The 18,319-nt window shown below is 38.8% G+C and overlaps 1 protein-coding gene across 1 annotated transcript in view; it reads right to left on the bottom strand.

Annotated features, from left to right (window-relative positions):
• Positions 1 to 7,035: 7,035 nt before the first annotated feature.
• The window catches only part of LOC128660829 (protein disulfide-isomerase TMX3), a 203,601-nt gene continuing 192,317 nt past the window's right edge, over positions 7,036 to 18,319 (bottom strand). The window contains exon 8 of the mRNA XM_053714875.1: positions 7,036 to 8,061. Coding sequence (XP_053570850.1) covers positions 7,798 to 8,061 — 264 coding nt within the window. The 3' untranslated portion in view covers positions 7,036 to 7,797. The remainder of the gene's footprint in view (positions 8,062 to 18,319) is intronic.

The raw sequence follows: 18,319 nt of genomic DNA, 5'->3' as shown, positions 1-18,319 counted from the left end.
ACGGCTTGCAAAACCTTTCTCCCAAAAATAGCCTCCGAAGAAGCAAAAGTATCAAATTTGTAAAATTTGGCAAAAGTGTGCAGTGAAGACCAAGTCGCTGCCTTACATATCTGATCAACAGAAGCCTCGTTCTTGAAGGCCCATGTGGAAGCCACAGCCCTAGTGGAGTGAGCTGTGATTCTTTCAGGAGGCTGCAGTCCAGCAGTCTCGTAAGCCAATCGGATGATGCTTTTAAGCGAAAAGGAAAGAGAGGTAGAAGTCGCTTTTTGACCTCTCCTTTTACCAGAATAGACGACAAACAGAGAAGATGTTTGTCTGAAATCTTTTGTAGCTTCTAAATAGAATTTTAGAGCACGGACTACGTCCAAATTGTGTAACAAACGTTCCTTCTTTGAAACTGGATTCGGACACAAAGAAGGTACAACTATCTCCTGGTTAATATTTTTGTTAGAAACAACCTTTGGAAGAAAACCAGGCTTAGTACGCAAAACCACCTTATCTGCATGGAACACCAAATAGGGCGGAGAACACTGCAGAGCAGATAACTCTGAAACTCTTCTAGCAGAAGAAATAGCAACCAAAAACAAAACTTTCCACTGAAATTATTTACAAACAGCTTGTGCAATTATGGCACACATGGTTGTAAATTCTTCTCTGGGATCCCCTTTGTTCAGAAATAGCAGACATATATGGCTTTGGCGTTGCTTTTTGGTAATAATAAGGCCGTTAAATGCTGCTGCGCACCACACTTGTAAAATGCCCAGCAGTTAAGGGGTTAATTATGTAGCTTGTAGGGTTAATTTTTAGCTTTAGTGTAGAGATCAGCCTCCCACCTGACACATCCCACCCCCTGATCCCCCTCAAACAGCTCTCTTCCCTCCCCCACCTCACAATTGTCACCTCCATCTTAAGTACTGGCAGAAAGTCTGCCAGTACTGAAATAAAAAAATATATTTTTTTTCCATATAGTCTGCAGTGATGGATCCCCCCTTACCCCACAACCTCCCTGACCCCCCCCATACATCTCTCTAACCCTCCCCCTCTACCTATTTGCCGCCATCTTGGGTACTGGCAGCTGTCTGCCACTACCCAATTTGCCCCCAAAAATAGTTTTTATTAACTTTTTTATATAAAACATTTGTTTTCTGTAGTGTAGCTGGCCCCCCTAAATAATCTACTTCCCTTTCCCTCCCAGATCCCTTACTAAACAACAGAGATCCCCCTGCATCTTTACTTGCAGGCATTTTTTGCACCCGCCCCCTCCACCCCCCTGGCCCCAACCGCCGACAAAGCTTTGAGACATTGGGATTGTACCGATAAGGAAGTTAGAGCATACCCTCCTCCTACAAACTGCTCCCACCCACCAACGAATGTGTGAACAACAAGCACCGATGCAGAGAGGGCCACAGAGTGGCCCTTTCTGCATCAGTGGGTAAAATAGGGGATTGCAGTGAAGCCTCAATATTGAGACATCACTACAATCCCTTGTAAGCAGCTGGAAGCGATCATGATCGCTTCCAGCACTTCTAACAACAGAGGACGTACCAGGTACGTCAATTGTCATTAAGGGGAGTTTTTCCAATGACGTACCTGGTACGTCCTCTGTCATTAAGGGGTTAAGAACGCAGGGGTTACAAATATATATATAAGTAATTATATATATATATACACACACACACATACATACACGCAGAGAACCTGGCAAACTCTAGAAAGCACACAGTAATATTTAAAAGCAAAAATGGGAGTTAGTTGCATTTGGCGCTAAGCTTGTAACCCAGGATGGTCGGGGGTTAACTACCTGAGTTGCTGAAAACTGTACAGCTATCTGTAATTATTCAGGGCTGTGGGTTTTACAGTGATTTAGGATGCGTACCCATTCCAGTCTGAGAGTGCAGTCCATGGGGTCTAATTTATGAAGCCGCAGATGCTGGTTCCGACTGAAGTGGAAGTTATGAAGCAGCAGTCCTAAGACCGCTGCTCCTTAACTCGTCCGCCACCTCTGAGGTGGCGGACAGCAATCAGCCCGATCGAATACGATCGGGTTGATTGACACCCCCTGCTAGCGGACGATTGGCCGTGAATCTGCAGGGGGCGGTATTGCACTAGCAGTTCATCAGAACTGCTGGTGCAATGATAAATGCCGACAACGTATGCTGTCGGAATTTATCGATGTACGGTGGACATGATTCGCTATAGCGGTTCATGTCTGTCCGCACCTACATAAATGGACCCCCATTTCTGTGCTTTGTATGTGCTTAGGGAAATTATAAAGGCCTCCGTCACCCTGGTTGGTTCTCTGTTTGTTAAAATGTGTAGCCACCAATCAAGCAAAATAGCACCCAGGTGCTGAGCCTACCTAGCTATTCTTGCCAACAAAGGAAACCTAAATAAAGAAGCAAACTAGATAATAGAAGTATTTCTTTTTTTAAATTGCACGTTCTATCTGAATCATGAAAAAAAATGGGTTTTCTGTCCCTTTAATACTAACCTAAATCCATTATTTAACATGTTATATTTGTATTTTAACTAGTAACATCTGATATTAATTCAATTAGTATGGCCCTGCTGGTTTTATTGTCAAAATAGGTTAACAAAGCAATTCAAGAACAAGTTATGAATGCTGAAAAACGTTCCCAGTGCCAAACTGCAGCAAAGTTACATATTTCTAAGTAGGGCAGTACAACACAATTGGAAAAGATTTTCTGAAACCAAATAATTCTCAACCTAAGCAAGACCAGGCAGACCTAAAGTAGACACACCCTCAGAATCTGCATCCATAATTCAAGCAAGGAACATCCTAGTCCCAAGTAAACAAAAAGCACAGTCAAAAGACAAATGGCAAAGTTAGAGAGTATCAATCTCTTTTAGTATGGGTAAATCAATGCAGAGATTTCACAGTGGAAAAAAAAAAGATTGTTTACTGACAAATCAAAATTTGACATTTTTGGTTCCAAGTACATGCCAGGTGATGTCAGCATTAAATATACACAGAAAATATTCAGGTGTGGGCAAGTATTGATTACTCTAGAGATGACTTGTACAAGATCATCTACACTTTGACCAAAGAGATGTGCAACTCTACAGGCATGTCGTCCTTTCTGACTTAAAATTGTGTGGAAGATCATTTTCCAAACAGAACAGCAATCCTAAATACATCAAAACTGTGCCAGGCATACCTCTAATCCACAGTCACTGGAACTCAACCCCAAAGAATATCTTTGGGAACATTTGAAAAAGGACAAAGTGAAACACACTGTAATATATCTCTGGAAATCTCTGTGATGCTGTAAAGAAGTACAGGAACAATGTTGAACATGAAATTCTGCACAAAACTGTAGAATGAATGCCAGTTAAAGAATTAAAGCAGTCATTAAGCAAAATGGTGGTCATACTCAATACTGAGAATTTATTTTCAGTAATATCAAACAACACAATTTTTATTAGTGGAAATTATGTATTTTTGTAAAACAAATTAGATTTTCAGAAATGCTGAAATAAAAGCAGATTGTGGTAGTAGACTGACTTTTGGGCCCTACTGTGTGTATCCACATATATACACAACAACTTAATTTCTTACTTGCTGCAATCTGTATCTATCTTGAGTCTGAACTGCTTATACAAGAACTGCTGATACAAGATTGAAATAGTAAGAAATTATGGGTTTTCCTATATTTAACCCTGTGTGGGCTAGTAACATTTTCCTCCAACTGATAAACTATAGTGATAGATAGTGAGCAAGACAGGCATAACATTTTATAGTACTGGACCAAATATCTTGTTTTCAGGTTTTTATCTGCTCTAAATGAATAAGAGTCTATTGGGAAATAGAAACTCAAGGCAAGTACAAAAAAAGGGCAAGATTACTGCCGGCGACGCCGTTTTTTTACGCGGTTTTGGTATCACATATACAGTGCCCCATATAATGCGTTGCGTATATTTCACCCGTCGCCCGCAATTTTTACTCCCATAAGCTGTGTCGCAAATCGGTATCACATATTCAGCGCAAGGACTTACGAGGTGAAAATTGAGACATTTGACTCCATTTTTATCTCGCCAAACATAGGCAGGCGCAGCAAGCCTTACACTGAAAATGTGAGCACCATAACTCCCATTACCCAACACCTAATGAATGCGCAATATCTATCTACCTGTCAACCACCATAACTAATCAAATATATTAACCCCTAATCCACCATTAACCCACATCGCAATCTACCTTATTAAACTATTAACCCCTAATCCGCCATTAACCCACAACGCAATAAACCTAATAAAACTATTAAGCCCTAATCTGCCATTAACACAATAAAGCTAATAAATCTATTAACCCCTAATCCGCCAACCCCCCAGAATGCAAATAACTAATTAAATTACTAAGCCCCCTAACCTAACACCCCCTAAATTAACCCCAATTACCTAAATTAAAAATGACTAAATTACAAACAATTAAAATAAAAAAGCTAATATTACTTAAAAATAATAAAAAAAAAATTAAATTAATCTAAGATTACAAAAAAATAAAAACGTCTAACATTACATAAAAATAATAAACCAAATTTTCAAAAAATTAAACCTAATAAAGCCCCCCAAAATTAAAACACCACCTAATCGAATACTAAACTACCAATAGCCCTTAAAAGGGCCTTTTGTAGGGCATCACCCCAACAGCTCTTTTCCTTAAAAGTCCCCTCTCTAACAGTAAAATCTCCCACCCACTAAATCCCCCAAAATAAAAAACCTAACACTAAAAAACCCCTAAACTATCCATTGCCCCTAAAGGGGCATTTGTATGGGCATTGTATTTAAAAGGGCATTCAGCTCTTTTAAGACTGCCAGAAAAATCCCTGATCTAAAAAAAACCAAACCCCTCAAAAATAAAAAAAAAGCCAAAGTCTAACCCCGCAAATAGGTACTCACCGTTCCTGAAGTCTGCCGGAGAAGGTCCTGTTCCAGGCGGTGAAGTCTTCGTCCAAGCGGCCGACATCTTCTTCCAAGCGGGACCTCTTCCTTCTTCATCCAGGACCAAGCCAGCGTGGAGTGGAGATAAGCGTGGAGCAGGACCGGCGACCGTGGAGGATCCTCTGCGTACGATCACCGCCATACACTGAATAGTGAATTCAAGGTACGCGTCTAAATATGGTGTCCCTTGCATTCCTATTGGCTGATTTGATTCTTCAAATTCAAATCAGCCAATAGGATGAGAGCTAATGAGATCCTATTGGCTGTTCAAATCAGCCAATAAGATTTCAGTAGCTCTCATCCTATTTGCTGATTTGAATTTGAAGAATCAAATCAGCCAATAGGAATGCAAGGGACGCCATATTTAAACACGTACCTTGAATTCACTATTCAGTGTACAGCGGCGATCGTACGAAGAAGATCCTCAATGCTCCATGGCTCCCCGGTCGCCGGTCCTGCTCCGCGCTCATCCTCGCTCCAGCTTGGACCTGGATGAAGGAAGAGGTCCCGCTTGGAAGAAGACTTCACCTCCTGGAACAGGACATTCTCCACCAGACTTCAGGAACGGTGAGTACTTATTTGGGGGTTAGACTTTTTTTTTTTTTTTTTAGATTAGGAATTTATTTGGCACTCTTAAAAGAGCTGAATGCCCTTTTAAGGACAGTAAAATAGCTAAATGCCCCTTTAGGGGCAATGGGAAGTTTAGAATTTTTTAGTGTTAGGTTTTTTTATTTTGGGGGGTTTGGTGGGTGGGGGATTTTGTAAGGAAAAGATCTGTTTAACTTAGGACAATGCCCTACAAAAGGCTCTTTTAAGGGCTATTGCTAGTTTAGTATTAGATTAGGGGGTGTTTTTATATTGGGGGGCTTTTTTTTATTTTCATAGGGATTACGTTTAATTTTTTTATAATTTGATTTATTTTATGTAATGTTAGACTTTTTTTATTTTTTGTAATCTTAGATTAATTTAAATTGTTTTTTTTTATTTTTAAGTAACTTTTTTTATTTTTAAGTAACTTTTAATTTAGGTAATTGGGGTTAATTTAGGGGGTTTAGTAATTTAATTAATTATTTGCATTGTGGGTGTTTGTTGGATTAGGGGTTAATAGTTTTATTAGGATTATTGCGTTGTGTGGGTTTGGCAAATTAGGGATTAATAGGTTTGTTGCAATGTGGGTTAATGGCGGATTAGGGGTTAATAGTTTTAATAGGTACTTTGCGATGTGGGTGAATGGCTTATTAGGGGTTAATACATTTATTAGGTAGTTTGCGAAGGCGGATTTAGGGGTTAATACTTTAATTAGGTAGATCGCGATGTGTGTAAATGGCGGATTAGGGGTTAATAGTTTAATTAGGCATATTGCGTTGTGGGGGGTTGTCGGTTTCGGGGTTAATACTTTTAATATTAGTTGCGATGTGGGTTTGATGGCGGATATAGGGGTTTTGACGTGTCTTGTTTATTTTTGGGAGGCAGGTTAGACTTTTACAGGAGATTTGACATTTTTTTTATTTTCTTAGGTGCCGGCAGATTCTAAAGTGCCGTAAGTCACTGGCGACTCCAGAAATTTGTGTTTACGCTCATTTCTGGACATCGCTAGGTTATCCGACTTACGGCACTTTATGAACTGCCGGCAGTGTTTATGTGATACCCCGATCTGCAAGGTTAAATTACAGGCGGCACGGGTTTCAGCAGTTGCGCTGAAGCTTGCGCTGCATATGTAATCTTGCCCAAATTGTCATGGATTTTGTTACTATGGTGATTGCTATGATACCATTCTGACTTTTCCAAATGCATATCCCCAGAGACGCTGCTTGCAGCATAAAGTCTTTGCAATGTCACAGTTGTAAACCAGTAATGGTACTTCTAAAAACAAAAAACAAACTACTCAAAAATAAAACAGTGATCAGCTACTAAATACAATATCTTACAAACATTTGTTGGATTATCCAGAACAAAATAATTCTGTGTTCCATTCCAATTTTATGGAAGGTGGGTTTATTACACTTAAGCTAAAAAAAAATCTCTATACATATAGTTATTTACATACAGTGAAACAGATGCATAGAGGCTGAATTGGTTTTGTAAAAAGATTATTTATACAATTACACTATTTATAATTATCTATATAGAGGTCACAAAAAAACCCTGCTAAATATATAAAACAGCTGCAGATTAGGATACAAATGTTAAGAACTACACAGTGTGTATGACAGGGGAATGTCTGTTACGCTAGAACACAGTTGAGCATGAATAAACTGTTAAGACTATTATTAATACTACAAATGAATATTACAAAAACTAAATTAGTGATGTATTCAGAAGAAGCTATAAAAATAACTAAAATCTATGCTTTACTACTTTTAACATAGATCAGTTATCACATGTGAAAAGCATATTATGTAGTATCGATTTTATTTAGGCACTGGCATAATAAAACGAATTCCATTTTTAAGCTTCTTATTTTGTAAAAAAAAAAAGTGACCTGCAAGAACATTAGTGAACTACAATAAGCTATTAAAAATTCAGGAACTAAACTAGGCCAAACTGCACTGATATAAATCTTGTGATGCACATTTTCCAAAGCGATGTAACATAGAAGTAAAATGGCATTTTGGGTTAAACTACACAGCAGTAGAAACACAAGCCCTATTATGTGTCTTTGTTTTCCAAATGTTTTATTGTTTTTGCAGATACCCCTTGTAATTTTACAAATGCAATGAAATTCATGCCAAGTATTTCTGTCACTGAGCCATTACGTTTATTTTAAATCAGTGGTAGAATGTAATAAATAAGTTTGTTTTGGATTGCTAGAAAATTACACATTTTTCATAAAAGTTAATCCTTTTTCTTTTCAATAAATTCTTTTTCTTCGTGGTTTTCATCTGACACGTCAGAGGAGCTCTCTCTGTTTCTTTCGCCATCCTGTTCACCTTCACTTCCCTCGTCTGTTATGTCTGGATCTATAACATCCTTCCTTGTCATTTCCTCTGGACCGTCGTCCGTGTCGGCTGTGCAGATTCCATAACACATTATGCTGATGACACCCAGTGGCAGACCGAAGAGAAAGCAGCCGAGAAGAGGCGAACTCTTAAATACAGACTGTAAAAATCAAGAACAATAAGAAATCTTAGCCAAAATAATGTCTAGACACACAAGCCAACTAATTATAACTAAAAAAATGTATTTATATTAACATTAATTTAGAGACTATATTAAGCATGAGCTTAATAAACATGGTTGTAAACAAAATACAATATAACAGATTAAAGAAAGAAAAAAAGAGTGAAAGAAAATTCAATGTTTTTGCCATGCACACAATACCCTCACTTAAAAGGGACATGAAAGCAGAACATTCTCTTTCATGTCGAAGATAGAGAATACCAATTCTTAACAATTTTCCAATTTACATCTATTATCAAAATTGCTTCTTTTGTTGAAGGAGCAGCAATGAACTACTGGGAGCTACCTAAACACACTGTTTTTTTTCTGGCTAAATTCACCTACATTTTACAGTGTTGGGACCAGGAGATAGACATTAAAGGGATAGAAAAGTCCAAATTGAACTTTCATGATTCAGGTAGGGCATGTAATTTTAAACAACTTTCTAATTTACTTGTATAATCAAATTTGCTTTGTTCTCTTGTTATTCTTAGTTGAAAGCAAAACCTAGCTAGGCTCATATGCTAATTTCTAAGCCCTTGAAGGCCGCCTTTTAAATTAATGCATTTGACATTTTTCACAGCTAGAGGGCATTAGTTCATGTGTTTCATATAGATAACAATGTGCTCACGCAACTTAAGTAATTTAAGAGTCAGCATTAATTGCCAGAAATGCAAGTCTGTCAAAAGATCTGAGAAAAGGAGGCAGTCAGCAGAAGCTTAGCTACAAGGTAATCACAGAGGTAAAAAGTATATTTCTATAACGATGTTGGTTATGCAAAACTGGGGAATGGTAGATAAAGGAATTATCTATCTTTTTAAACAATAACATTTTTAGTGTTTACTATCCCTTTAAAGAAATATGAAACTCAAAAATGTTTGTGATTCAGACAGAGCATACAATTTTAAAAATGTTTCTAATTTACTTCTATTATCAAATGTGCTTCGTTCTCATGTTATTCTCTGATGAAGAGATACGTAGGTAGGTTCGTGGAGCACCTCATGGCAGGAAATAGTGCTGCCATCTAGTGCTTTTGCACATGGATAACATTCTTGCAAAACTGCTGTCATATAGTGTTCCAGAAACGTACACACTCATGAGCTTATGTCCCTGCTTTTCAACAAAATATACCAAGAGAACAAAGAAAATTTGATAAAAGAAGTAAATTAGAAAGTTGTTGAAATTCCATGATCTATCTAAATCATGAAAGAAAACATTATGCGTTTCATGTCCCTTTGAGGAGTGTTTTCTTTAAATGTTTTTGTACTTTTTTTTTTTTTTTTATAAAAAGGCTCATTTCCAACAAGAGTGATGTGAATGTTAAGAGCACAAATGCTTAAAGAGACATGAAACCCAAATTTTTTCTTTCATGATTTAGAAAGAGCGTGGTATTTTAAAAAACGTTCTAATTTACTTTTATTATCTAATTTGCTTCATTCTCTTGATATCACTTGCTGAAAAGCATATCTAGATATGCTCAGTAGCTGCTTATTGGTTGCTGCACATAGAGGCCTCCTGTGATTGGCTCACACGTGCATTGCTATTTCTTCAACAAAAGATATCTAAAGAATTGAGCAAATTAGATAATAGAAGTAAATTGGAAAGTTATTTAAAATTGCATGCCCTATCTGAATCATGAAAGTTAAATTTTGACTAGACTGTCCCTTTAAGTTCTAAATGATGTCCAAATTGTGCCTGAATGGTATGAACAGCTACTTGAGATGTGCATTTGGAGGTTTGTGAACCTCAGAATGTGAAAGAAGGTGGCCCTTCGTGCTGCTTGGCTATTACAGTTGCCTAATACATTCTTGTGCAACAGCAACACGCTAAAATCTGGATTTGCACAATTCATTTGGCAAGGAAAATAGCCGAGCAGCGACAAGTGCGCACATTCTTCCACATTCAGAGTTTCACAAAACCTCTAAATGCACATCTCTTACAGCTACCAAGAAAGACAATTCACAGAAAAACACAATACCCCCCATTCTACTGGCCAAATTAAGGTTCTAAAGAGGAGAAATTGATTTAATCACAGGCTTAATCCTGACTAAACCCTGAACACAACTCTTAATATCAGGAAATGTATCTACTGTATCTTCTTGTGAAATAAGACTGAAAGAGCTGAAATCTGGCCCTTTATCCAAACCATTTTGAAGAAATTGAAGAATTCTAAGAGTGTCAGATAAAACTATGCTCCACACACAAAGAAATAAATGCCTTCTAAACCTTGTGATAAATCTTCCTTGTCACATGTTTACAAGCCTGAAAGAATCAGAAAAATCTCCAAACCAACAAGTTTAGAGTTTTGAGATCCTAATGAAAAATGGACCTTGAGACAGAAGATCATGGTGCAGAGGAAGAGGCCATGGAGGACAACTAGACACCTGAACTAGATCCGCAAACCAAGGAGAAAACAACCAAGGAGCTAGTAGAGCATCCACAAACGCCATCTGGGGAGATTGTTGTTTAATCAAGAAGCCATCAGATCTATTTCTGGAAGTCCCCACAGATCCAAAATCTGCAAACTTCCAGATGAAGAGACCACTCCCCTGGATGAATGGATTTGTTTAACCCTGGAATATGAAATTGCAGAGATAAACAAAAATTGATCTCTGCCCAAGTCAGATTTCGAGACGCCTCCCTCATCACCAGGGAACTGTGAGTTTCCCCCTGATAATTGATGTAAGCCACTGGTGTAACATTGTCTCACTGGAAAGTCTCTCTTCAGCAGAGGCCAATTCTGAAGAGCACTGAAAATTGCTCCAAAAAATTGTTCCAAAACATTTATTGGTAACCTTTCCACCCGAGGAGGCAAAACTCTGGGCATAGACTTGCATCTGTCGTGATGACAGTCTAATTTGGACAGACAAAAGATACCCCTTGAACAATGGACTGATGTCTTATCCACCAAGACAGGGATTGCCTTGCTCTGAAATCCAGAAGAACCATCTGAGACAACTGATTGTAATCTCTGCACTACTGACAAAGCATACAAAGCTGAAGAGGTCTGATGAGGAACCGAACAAACGGAATAGCTGCTATCATCAGACCTTATACTTCAATGCAAAGAGTTGTTTAAAGGGACACTCAAGTCAAAATAAACTTTTATGATTCAGAAAGAGCATGCAGTTTTAAGACACTTTCCAATTTACTTCTATTATCAAATGTGTATATACACACTTTCTGGGAACAAGATCCTACTGAGCATGTGCATAAGCTTGCAGGGTATACGTATATTAGTCTGTGATTGGATGATGTCTGTCACATGAACAGGGGGCCGTAAAATCGGGAGAATAAAAATAAAATGTGTCAAAAAAATCTACTGCTTATTTGCAATTCAGAGTAGTTGTGAAGTTATTGTCTTTTTATTATGCACTTGTCAATTATGGAATTTGACTGCATTGAGTGGTCCTTTAAAGACTTTAAATACAGAACAGGCCCCCTCATTTTTATTTTTTGGAACAATAAAGAGGTTGCAATAAAACCCCTGACCCCTGTTCTCACATCGGAACTGGAATTATTACTCTCGTAGACTCCAGATAGATGTCTGACTGAAAGAAGGCTCTTGCTTCACAGTATTCTTTGGAACCTTAGACAGAAGAAGCCTTGCCTTGGGAAGTTTCAATTTCAAACCAATTCTGTATCCCTGGGAAACTATATTTAGAACCCATGTATCCTGAACAGGCTGAAACCAAGCCTCCTGATAAAAGCATAATCTGCTCTCTACCAGAATATCTTGTTTCATGGGATGTTTTGGCTTGTTCCATATAGGAATTGGCATCCAAGAAAATCTGGAAGAACCCTGTTTTTTAGAGGAAGAGCAGGACTTTTGGTTTGTAGATTGACAAAAGGAATGACAATTATTAGAAGCCCTGGCTTAACCCTTAGACGTCTTATCCTGAGGAAGAAAAGCTCATTTACCTCCAATCACAGTAGACATAAAAGAATCTAAACCAGGCCCAAAGAGACTGCTCTAAAAACTACTCAGACAAAACTCAGAGAGTAGAGGCTGTCGTAACACAAACAATGCTAATTGCAGGTCTAAAAAGAAAACCTGCTTGTTGAAAAGCCTTTCTATGGAAAGATTCTAACTTTCTATTTATAGGGTTTTTAAAATAAGTAAACCTCAAGAGGGATAGTAGTTCATCTAGCCAGAGTACAAATGGCCCCATCTACTTTAGAGATAGTTTCCCAAAGCTCTATATTAGAAGCAGAAAAACATAATTTATGTAAGAACTTACCGGATAAATTCATTTCTTTCATATTGGCAAGAGTCCATGAGCTAGTGACGTATGGGTTATACAATCCTACCAGGAGGGTCAAAGTTTCCCAAACCTCAAAATGTCTATAAATACACCCCTCACCACACCCACAATTCAGTTTAATGAATAGCCAAGTAGTGGGGTGAAAAAGAAAGGAGTAAAAAGCAAGCAAAGGAATTTGGAAATAATTGTGCTTTATACAAAAAAATCATAACCACCATAAAAAGGGTGGGCCTCATGGACTCTTGCCAATATGAAAGAAATGAATTTATCAGGTAAGTTCTTACATAAATTATGTTTTCTTTCATGTAATTGGCAAGAGTCCATGAGCTAGTGACGTATGGGATAGCAATAGCCAAGAAGTGGAACTCCATGCAAGAGTCACTAGAGAGGGAGGGATAAAATAAAAACAGCAATTTCGCTGAAAAAAATTAATCCACAACCCAAATATAAGTTTATTCTCATAAATGAAAGGAAAAACTTAAATCATAAGCAGAAGAATCAAACTGAAACAGCTACATGAAAAATTTTTCAAGCAAAAACTGCTTTCAGAATAAGCAAATACATCAAAATGGTATAATTTAGTAAATGTATGCAAAGAAGACCAAGTTGCTACTTTGCAAATCTGATCAACTGAAGCTTCATTCTTAAAAGCCCACAAAGTGGAGACTGATCTAATAGAATGAGCTGGAATCCTCTGAGGCGGGGTCTGACCCGACTCCAAATAAGCGTGATGAGTCAAAAGCTTTAACCACGATGCCAAAGACCAGAACCAGAAAGGATAACTAATAGACTAGAAGTCTTCCTGAAATCTTTAGTAGCTTCAACATAATATTTCAGAGCTCTCACCACATCCAAAGAATGTAAGGATCTCTCCAAAGAATTATTAGGATTAGGACACAAGGAAAGGGCAACAATTTCTCTATTAAAGGGCCATTATACACTCAAAAAAATATAGGCTATTTAAATTAAGCACCAAAAGAAGATAAAGTTTATAATTGACATGTGTTAGCAATTTTGCTGCTAACTCTCCTAAAAATGATTATAAAGTTTCTAATCCTCTCAGTGCATGAGAATACGAACGTAATCTCCACTAGCTTCAGAGCAAGGCTTTTTCTATGCTCCCTAGCTAGTGTCCTTTACAGCCAGCCCCCATGCTGGGGCTGTCTGTGTAATAGATAAGCCTGTCACAAATCCCCTCACCTCTCTCAGCCGTTTCTTCCTGACTGCTTACACTGGCTGGGCACGATCTCACTCCCCCTCTGTCCTCCCGGTAAGCATTCTGTAGACACAAGGGGAATATTCCACTCACAGCTCTGTGAAACATGATCCTGAGATGTTTTACAGAGCTGTGTGTGAAAATATTCAGAGTGCCGTAATGAGGACAACGAGGGAGTCAGATTATATGCACAGTTGCACTGTTTTTTTATATGGGCAGATGTATTTTACATGTATATCAGCTGAGCCTGAGAGATGTAGACAGAGCATTTTATTGTATCTGTAACAAACAGCACATGAGTTAAATCACAGGGATTTTACCCCAGCACATTCTCTGTTTCATATTCTGCACCTCGGCAACATCCAGAGCTCCGCCCCCAGCTTTACAGCTACAATTTGAATATTTATGAGGAGGCAGGAGAGTGGGAGTAGCTGGGGGCGGAGCTCTGGATGTTGCCGAGTCATGGACACAATCTATCTGGAAACCTAAAAAGGTGACACTTATCTGAGGAATCAGAGAACTTTTTAGTAAATTGATCTTCCAACCATGTTTTCGAAGAAACAACACTAGTTGATTCGTGTAAGATTCTTCAGATTATAAAGACTGAGCTAATACCAAGAAATCGTCCAAATAAGGAAACACCGCAATACCCCGCTCTCTGATTACAGAGAGTAGGGCACCAAGGACCTTAGAAAAGATTCATAGAGCTGTCGCTAGGCCAAAAGGAAGAGTGAAAAATTGGTAAAGCTTGTCTAAAAAAGAGAATCTCAGAAACTGAAAATGAACTGGATGAATCAAAATATGAAGATATGCACCCTGTAAGTCTATGGTGGACATATAATGCCTTTACTGAACAAAAGGCAGAATAATCCTTATAGTCACCATTTTGAAAGTTGGTACTCTTACATAACGAATCAAAAAAAATTCAGATCTATAACTGGCCTGAATTAATTTTCTTTCTTTGGGACAATGAATAGATTTGAAAAAAACCCCAAACCCTGTTCCTGAAACGGAACTGGCATGATTACCCCTGAAACTCCAGGTCTGAAACACAGTTCAGGAAAGCCTAAGCCTTGCGCGAGAGAAAATATCTTCTCACAGGAGGTCTTACTCTGAATCCAATTCGGTACCACTGAGAAATCTTAATCTGCCCCCTACCAGCTGAGCTGGAATGAGGGCGACACCTACATGCGGATTTAGGGGCTGGCTTTGGTTCCTTAAAAGGCTTGGATTGAATCCAATTTTAAGAAAATTTCCAATTGGAAACAGATTCCTTGGGGGAAGGAATAGGTTTCTGTTCCTTATTTAGTCGAAAGGAACGAAAACGGTTAGAAGCTTTAGATTTACCCTTAAGTCTTATCCTAAGGCAAAAAAACAGAATTTATGCTTACCTGATAAATTACTTTCTCCAACTGTGTGTCCGGTCCACGGCGTCATCCTTACTTGTGGGAATATCTCTTCCCCAACAGGAAATGGCAAAGAGTCCCAGCAAAGCTGGCCATATAGTCCCTCCTAGGCTCCGCCCACCCCAGTCATTCGACCGACGGACAGGAGGAAAATATAGGAGAAACCATATGGTACTGTGGTGACTGTAGTTAGAGAAAATAATTCATCAGACCTGATTAAAAAACCAGGGCGGGCCGTGGACCGGACACACCGTTGGAGAAAGTAATTTATCAGGTAAGCATAAATTCTGTTTTCTCCAACATTGGTGTGTCCGGTCCACTGCGTCATCCTTACTTGTGGGAACCAATACCAAAGCTTTAGGACACGGATGAAGGGAGGGAGCAAATCAGGTTACCTAAACGGAAGGCACCACGGCTTGCAAAACCTTTCTCCCAAAAATAGCCTCCGAAGAAGTAAAAGTATCAAATTTGTAAAATTTGGCAAAAGTGTGCAGTGAAGACCAAGTCGCTGCCTTACATATCTGATCAACAGAAGCCTCGTTCTTGAAGGCCCATGTGGAAGCCACAGCCCTAGTGGAGTGAGCTGTGATTCTTTCAGGAGGCTGCCGTCCGGCAGTCTCGTAAGCCAATCGGATAATGCTTTTAAGCCAAAAGGAAAGAGAGGTAGAAGTCGCTTTTTGACCTCTCCTTTTACCAGAAGAGACGACAAACAAAGAAGATGTTTGTCTGAAATCTTTTGTAGCTTCTAAATAGAATTTTAGAGCACGGACTACGTCCAAATTGTGTAACAAACGTTCCTTCTTTGAAACTGGATTCGGACACAAAGAAGGTACAACTATCTCCTGGTTAATATTTTTGTTAGAAACAACCTTTGGAAGAAAACCAGGCTTAGTACGCAAAACCACCTTATCTGCATGGAACACCAGATAGGGCGGAGAACACTGCAGAGCAGATAACTCTGAAACTCTTCTAGCAGAAGAAATAGCAACCAAAAACAAAACTTTCCAAGATAACAACTTAATATCTATGGAATGTAGAGGTTCAAACGGAACCCCTTGAAGAACTGAAAGAACTAGATTTAAACCAGGGAGGAGTCAAAGGTCTGTAAACAGGCTTGATCCTAACCAGAGCCTGAACAAATGCTTGAACATCTGGCACTGCTGCCAGTCGTTTGTGTAGTAAGACAGATAAAGCAGAAATCTGTCCCTTTAGAGAACTCGCAGATAATCCTTTATCCAAACCTTCTTGCAGAAAGGAAAGAATCTTAGGAATTTTTATCTTATTCCATGGGAATCCCTTGGATTCACACCAGCAGATATATCTTTTCCATATTTTATGGTAAATCTTTCTAGTTACCGGTTTTCTGGCCTGAACCAGAGTATCTATCACAGAATCTGAAAACCCACGCTTTGAGGGAGACCAGATTTGGATGTTCGAATGGACCCTGAACAAGAAGGTCCTGTCTCAAAGGTAGCTTCCATGGTGGAACCGATGACATATTCACCAGGTCTGCATACCAAGTCCTGCGTGGCCACGCAGGAGCTATCAAGATCACCGAGGCCCTCTCCTGTTTGATCCTGGCTACCAGCCTGGGAATGAGAGGAAACGGTGGAAACACATAAGCTAGGTTGAAGGTCCAAGGTGCTACTAGTGCATCCACTAGAGTCGCCTTGGGATCCCTGGACCTGGACCCGTAGCAAGGAACCTTGAAGTTCTGACGAGACGCCATCAGATCCATATCTGGAATGCCCCATAATTGCGTCAACTGGGCAAAGATCTCCGGGTGGAGTTCCCACTCCCCCGGATGGAATGTCTGACGACTCAAGTAATCCGCTTCCCAGTTTTCCACACCTGGGATGTGGATCGCAGATAGGTGGCAGGAGTGATCCTCCGCCCATTGTATTATTTTGGTCACTTCTTTCATCGCCAGGGAACTCCTTGTTCCCCCCTGATGATTGATATACTCAACAGTCGTGTGCAACGGCAAAGAGAATGACTGGGGTGGGCGGAGCCTAGGAGGGACTATATGGCCAGCTTTGCTGGGACTCTTTGCCATTTCCTTTTGGGGAAGAGATATTCCCACAAGTAAGGATGACGCCGTGGACCGGACACACCAATGTTGGAGAAACTCCCTTACCCAGTGACAGTTGAAATAATCAAATCCAACTGAGAACCAAATAACTTATTACCTTGGGAAGAAAGAGATAGCAATCTGGACTTAGAAGTTATGTCAGCATTCCAAGATTTAAGCCACAAAGCTCTTCTAGCTAAAATAGCTAAAGACATAGATTTAACATCAATTTTGATGAAAAAAATGGCATCACAAATAAACTGAATAGCATGTTGAAGCAAGCGAACAATGCTAGATAAATCATAATCAAATTCTTTTTGTGATAATTTTCCAACCAAAAAGTTGATGCAGCTGCAACATCAGCCAAAGAAAATGCAGGCCTGAGAAGATGACCTGAATATAAATAGGCTTTCTTTAGATAAGATTCAAGTTTCCTATCTAAAGGATTTTAAAAAAGAAGTACTATCTTCTATAGGAATAGTAGTACACTAAGAGTAGAGATAGCCCCATCAACTTTGGGGGTCTGTTCCCAAAACTCCAATGTAACTGCTGGCAAAGGATACAATTTAAAAAAAAAAAAAAAAAAACCTTTAAAGAAGGAATAAAAGAAGTACCAGGCCTATTACATTCCTTAGAAATCATATCAGAAATAGCATCAGGAACTGGAAAAACCTCTGGAAAAACCACAGGAGGTTTTTAAACAGAATTTAAGCGTTTACTAGTTTTAATATCAAGAGGACTAGTCTCCTCAATATCCAATATAATCAACACTTCTTTAACAAAGAACAAATGTACTCCATTTTAAATAAATAAGTAGATTTGTTAGTGTCAATATCTGAGGAAGGATCTTCTGAATCAGATAGATCCTCATCAGAGAAAGATAATTCAATATGTTGTCGGTCATTTGAAATTTCATCTACTTTATGAAAAGTTTAAAAGACCTTTACATTTATTCGAAGGCGGGATGGCAGACAAAGTCTTCTGAATAGAATCAGCAATAAATTCTTATAAATTCACAGCTATATCTTGTACATTAGATGTTAAAGGAACAGCAACAGGCAATGTACTATTACTGATGGACACATTCTCTGCATGTAAAAGTTTATCATGACAACTTATTACAAACATCAAGAAAATAGAGAGACGCACTCACTGAGACAGAACAATAGCTAGGAAAACTTCTGTGCTTGTCCACAAGGCCAGTGTCACTCAGGGTGCAGTCTCTTTTTGCACACTATGC

The sequence above is a fragment of the Bombina bombina genome, chromosome 5 (assembly GCF_027579735.1).
Source record: "Bombina bombina isolate aBomBom1 chromosome 5, aBomBom1.pri, whole genome shotgun sequence".
In the NCBI taxonomy this organism is placed as follows: Eukaryota; Metazoa; Chordata; class Amphibia; order Anura; family Bombinatoridae; genus Bombina; species Bombina bombina.
This window is presented reverse-complemented; position numbering and strand designations above follow the sequence as displayed.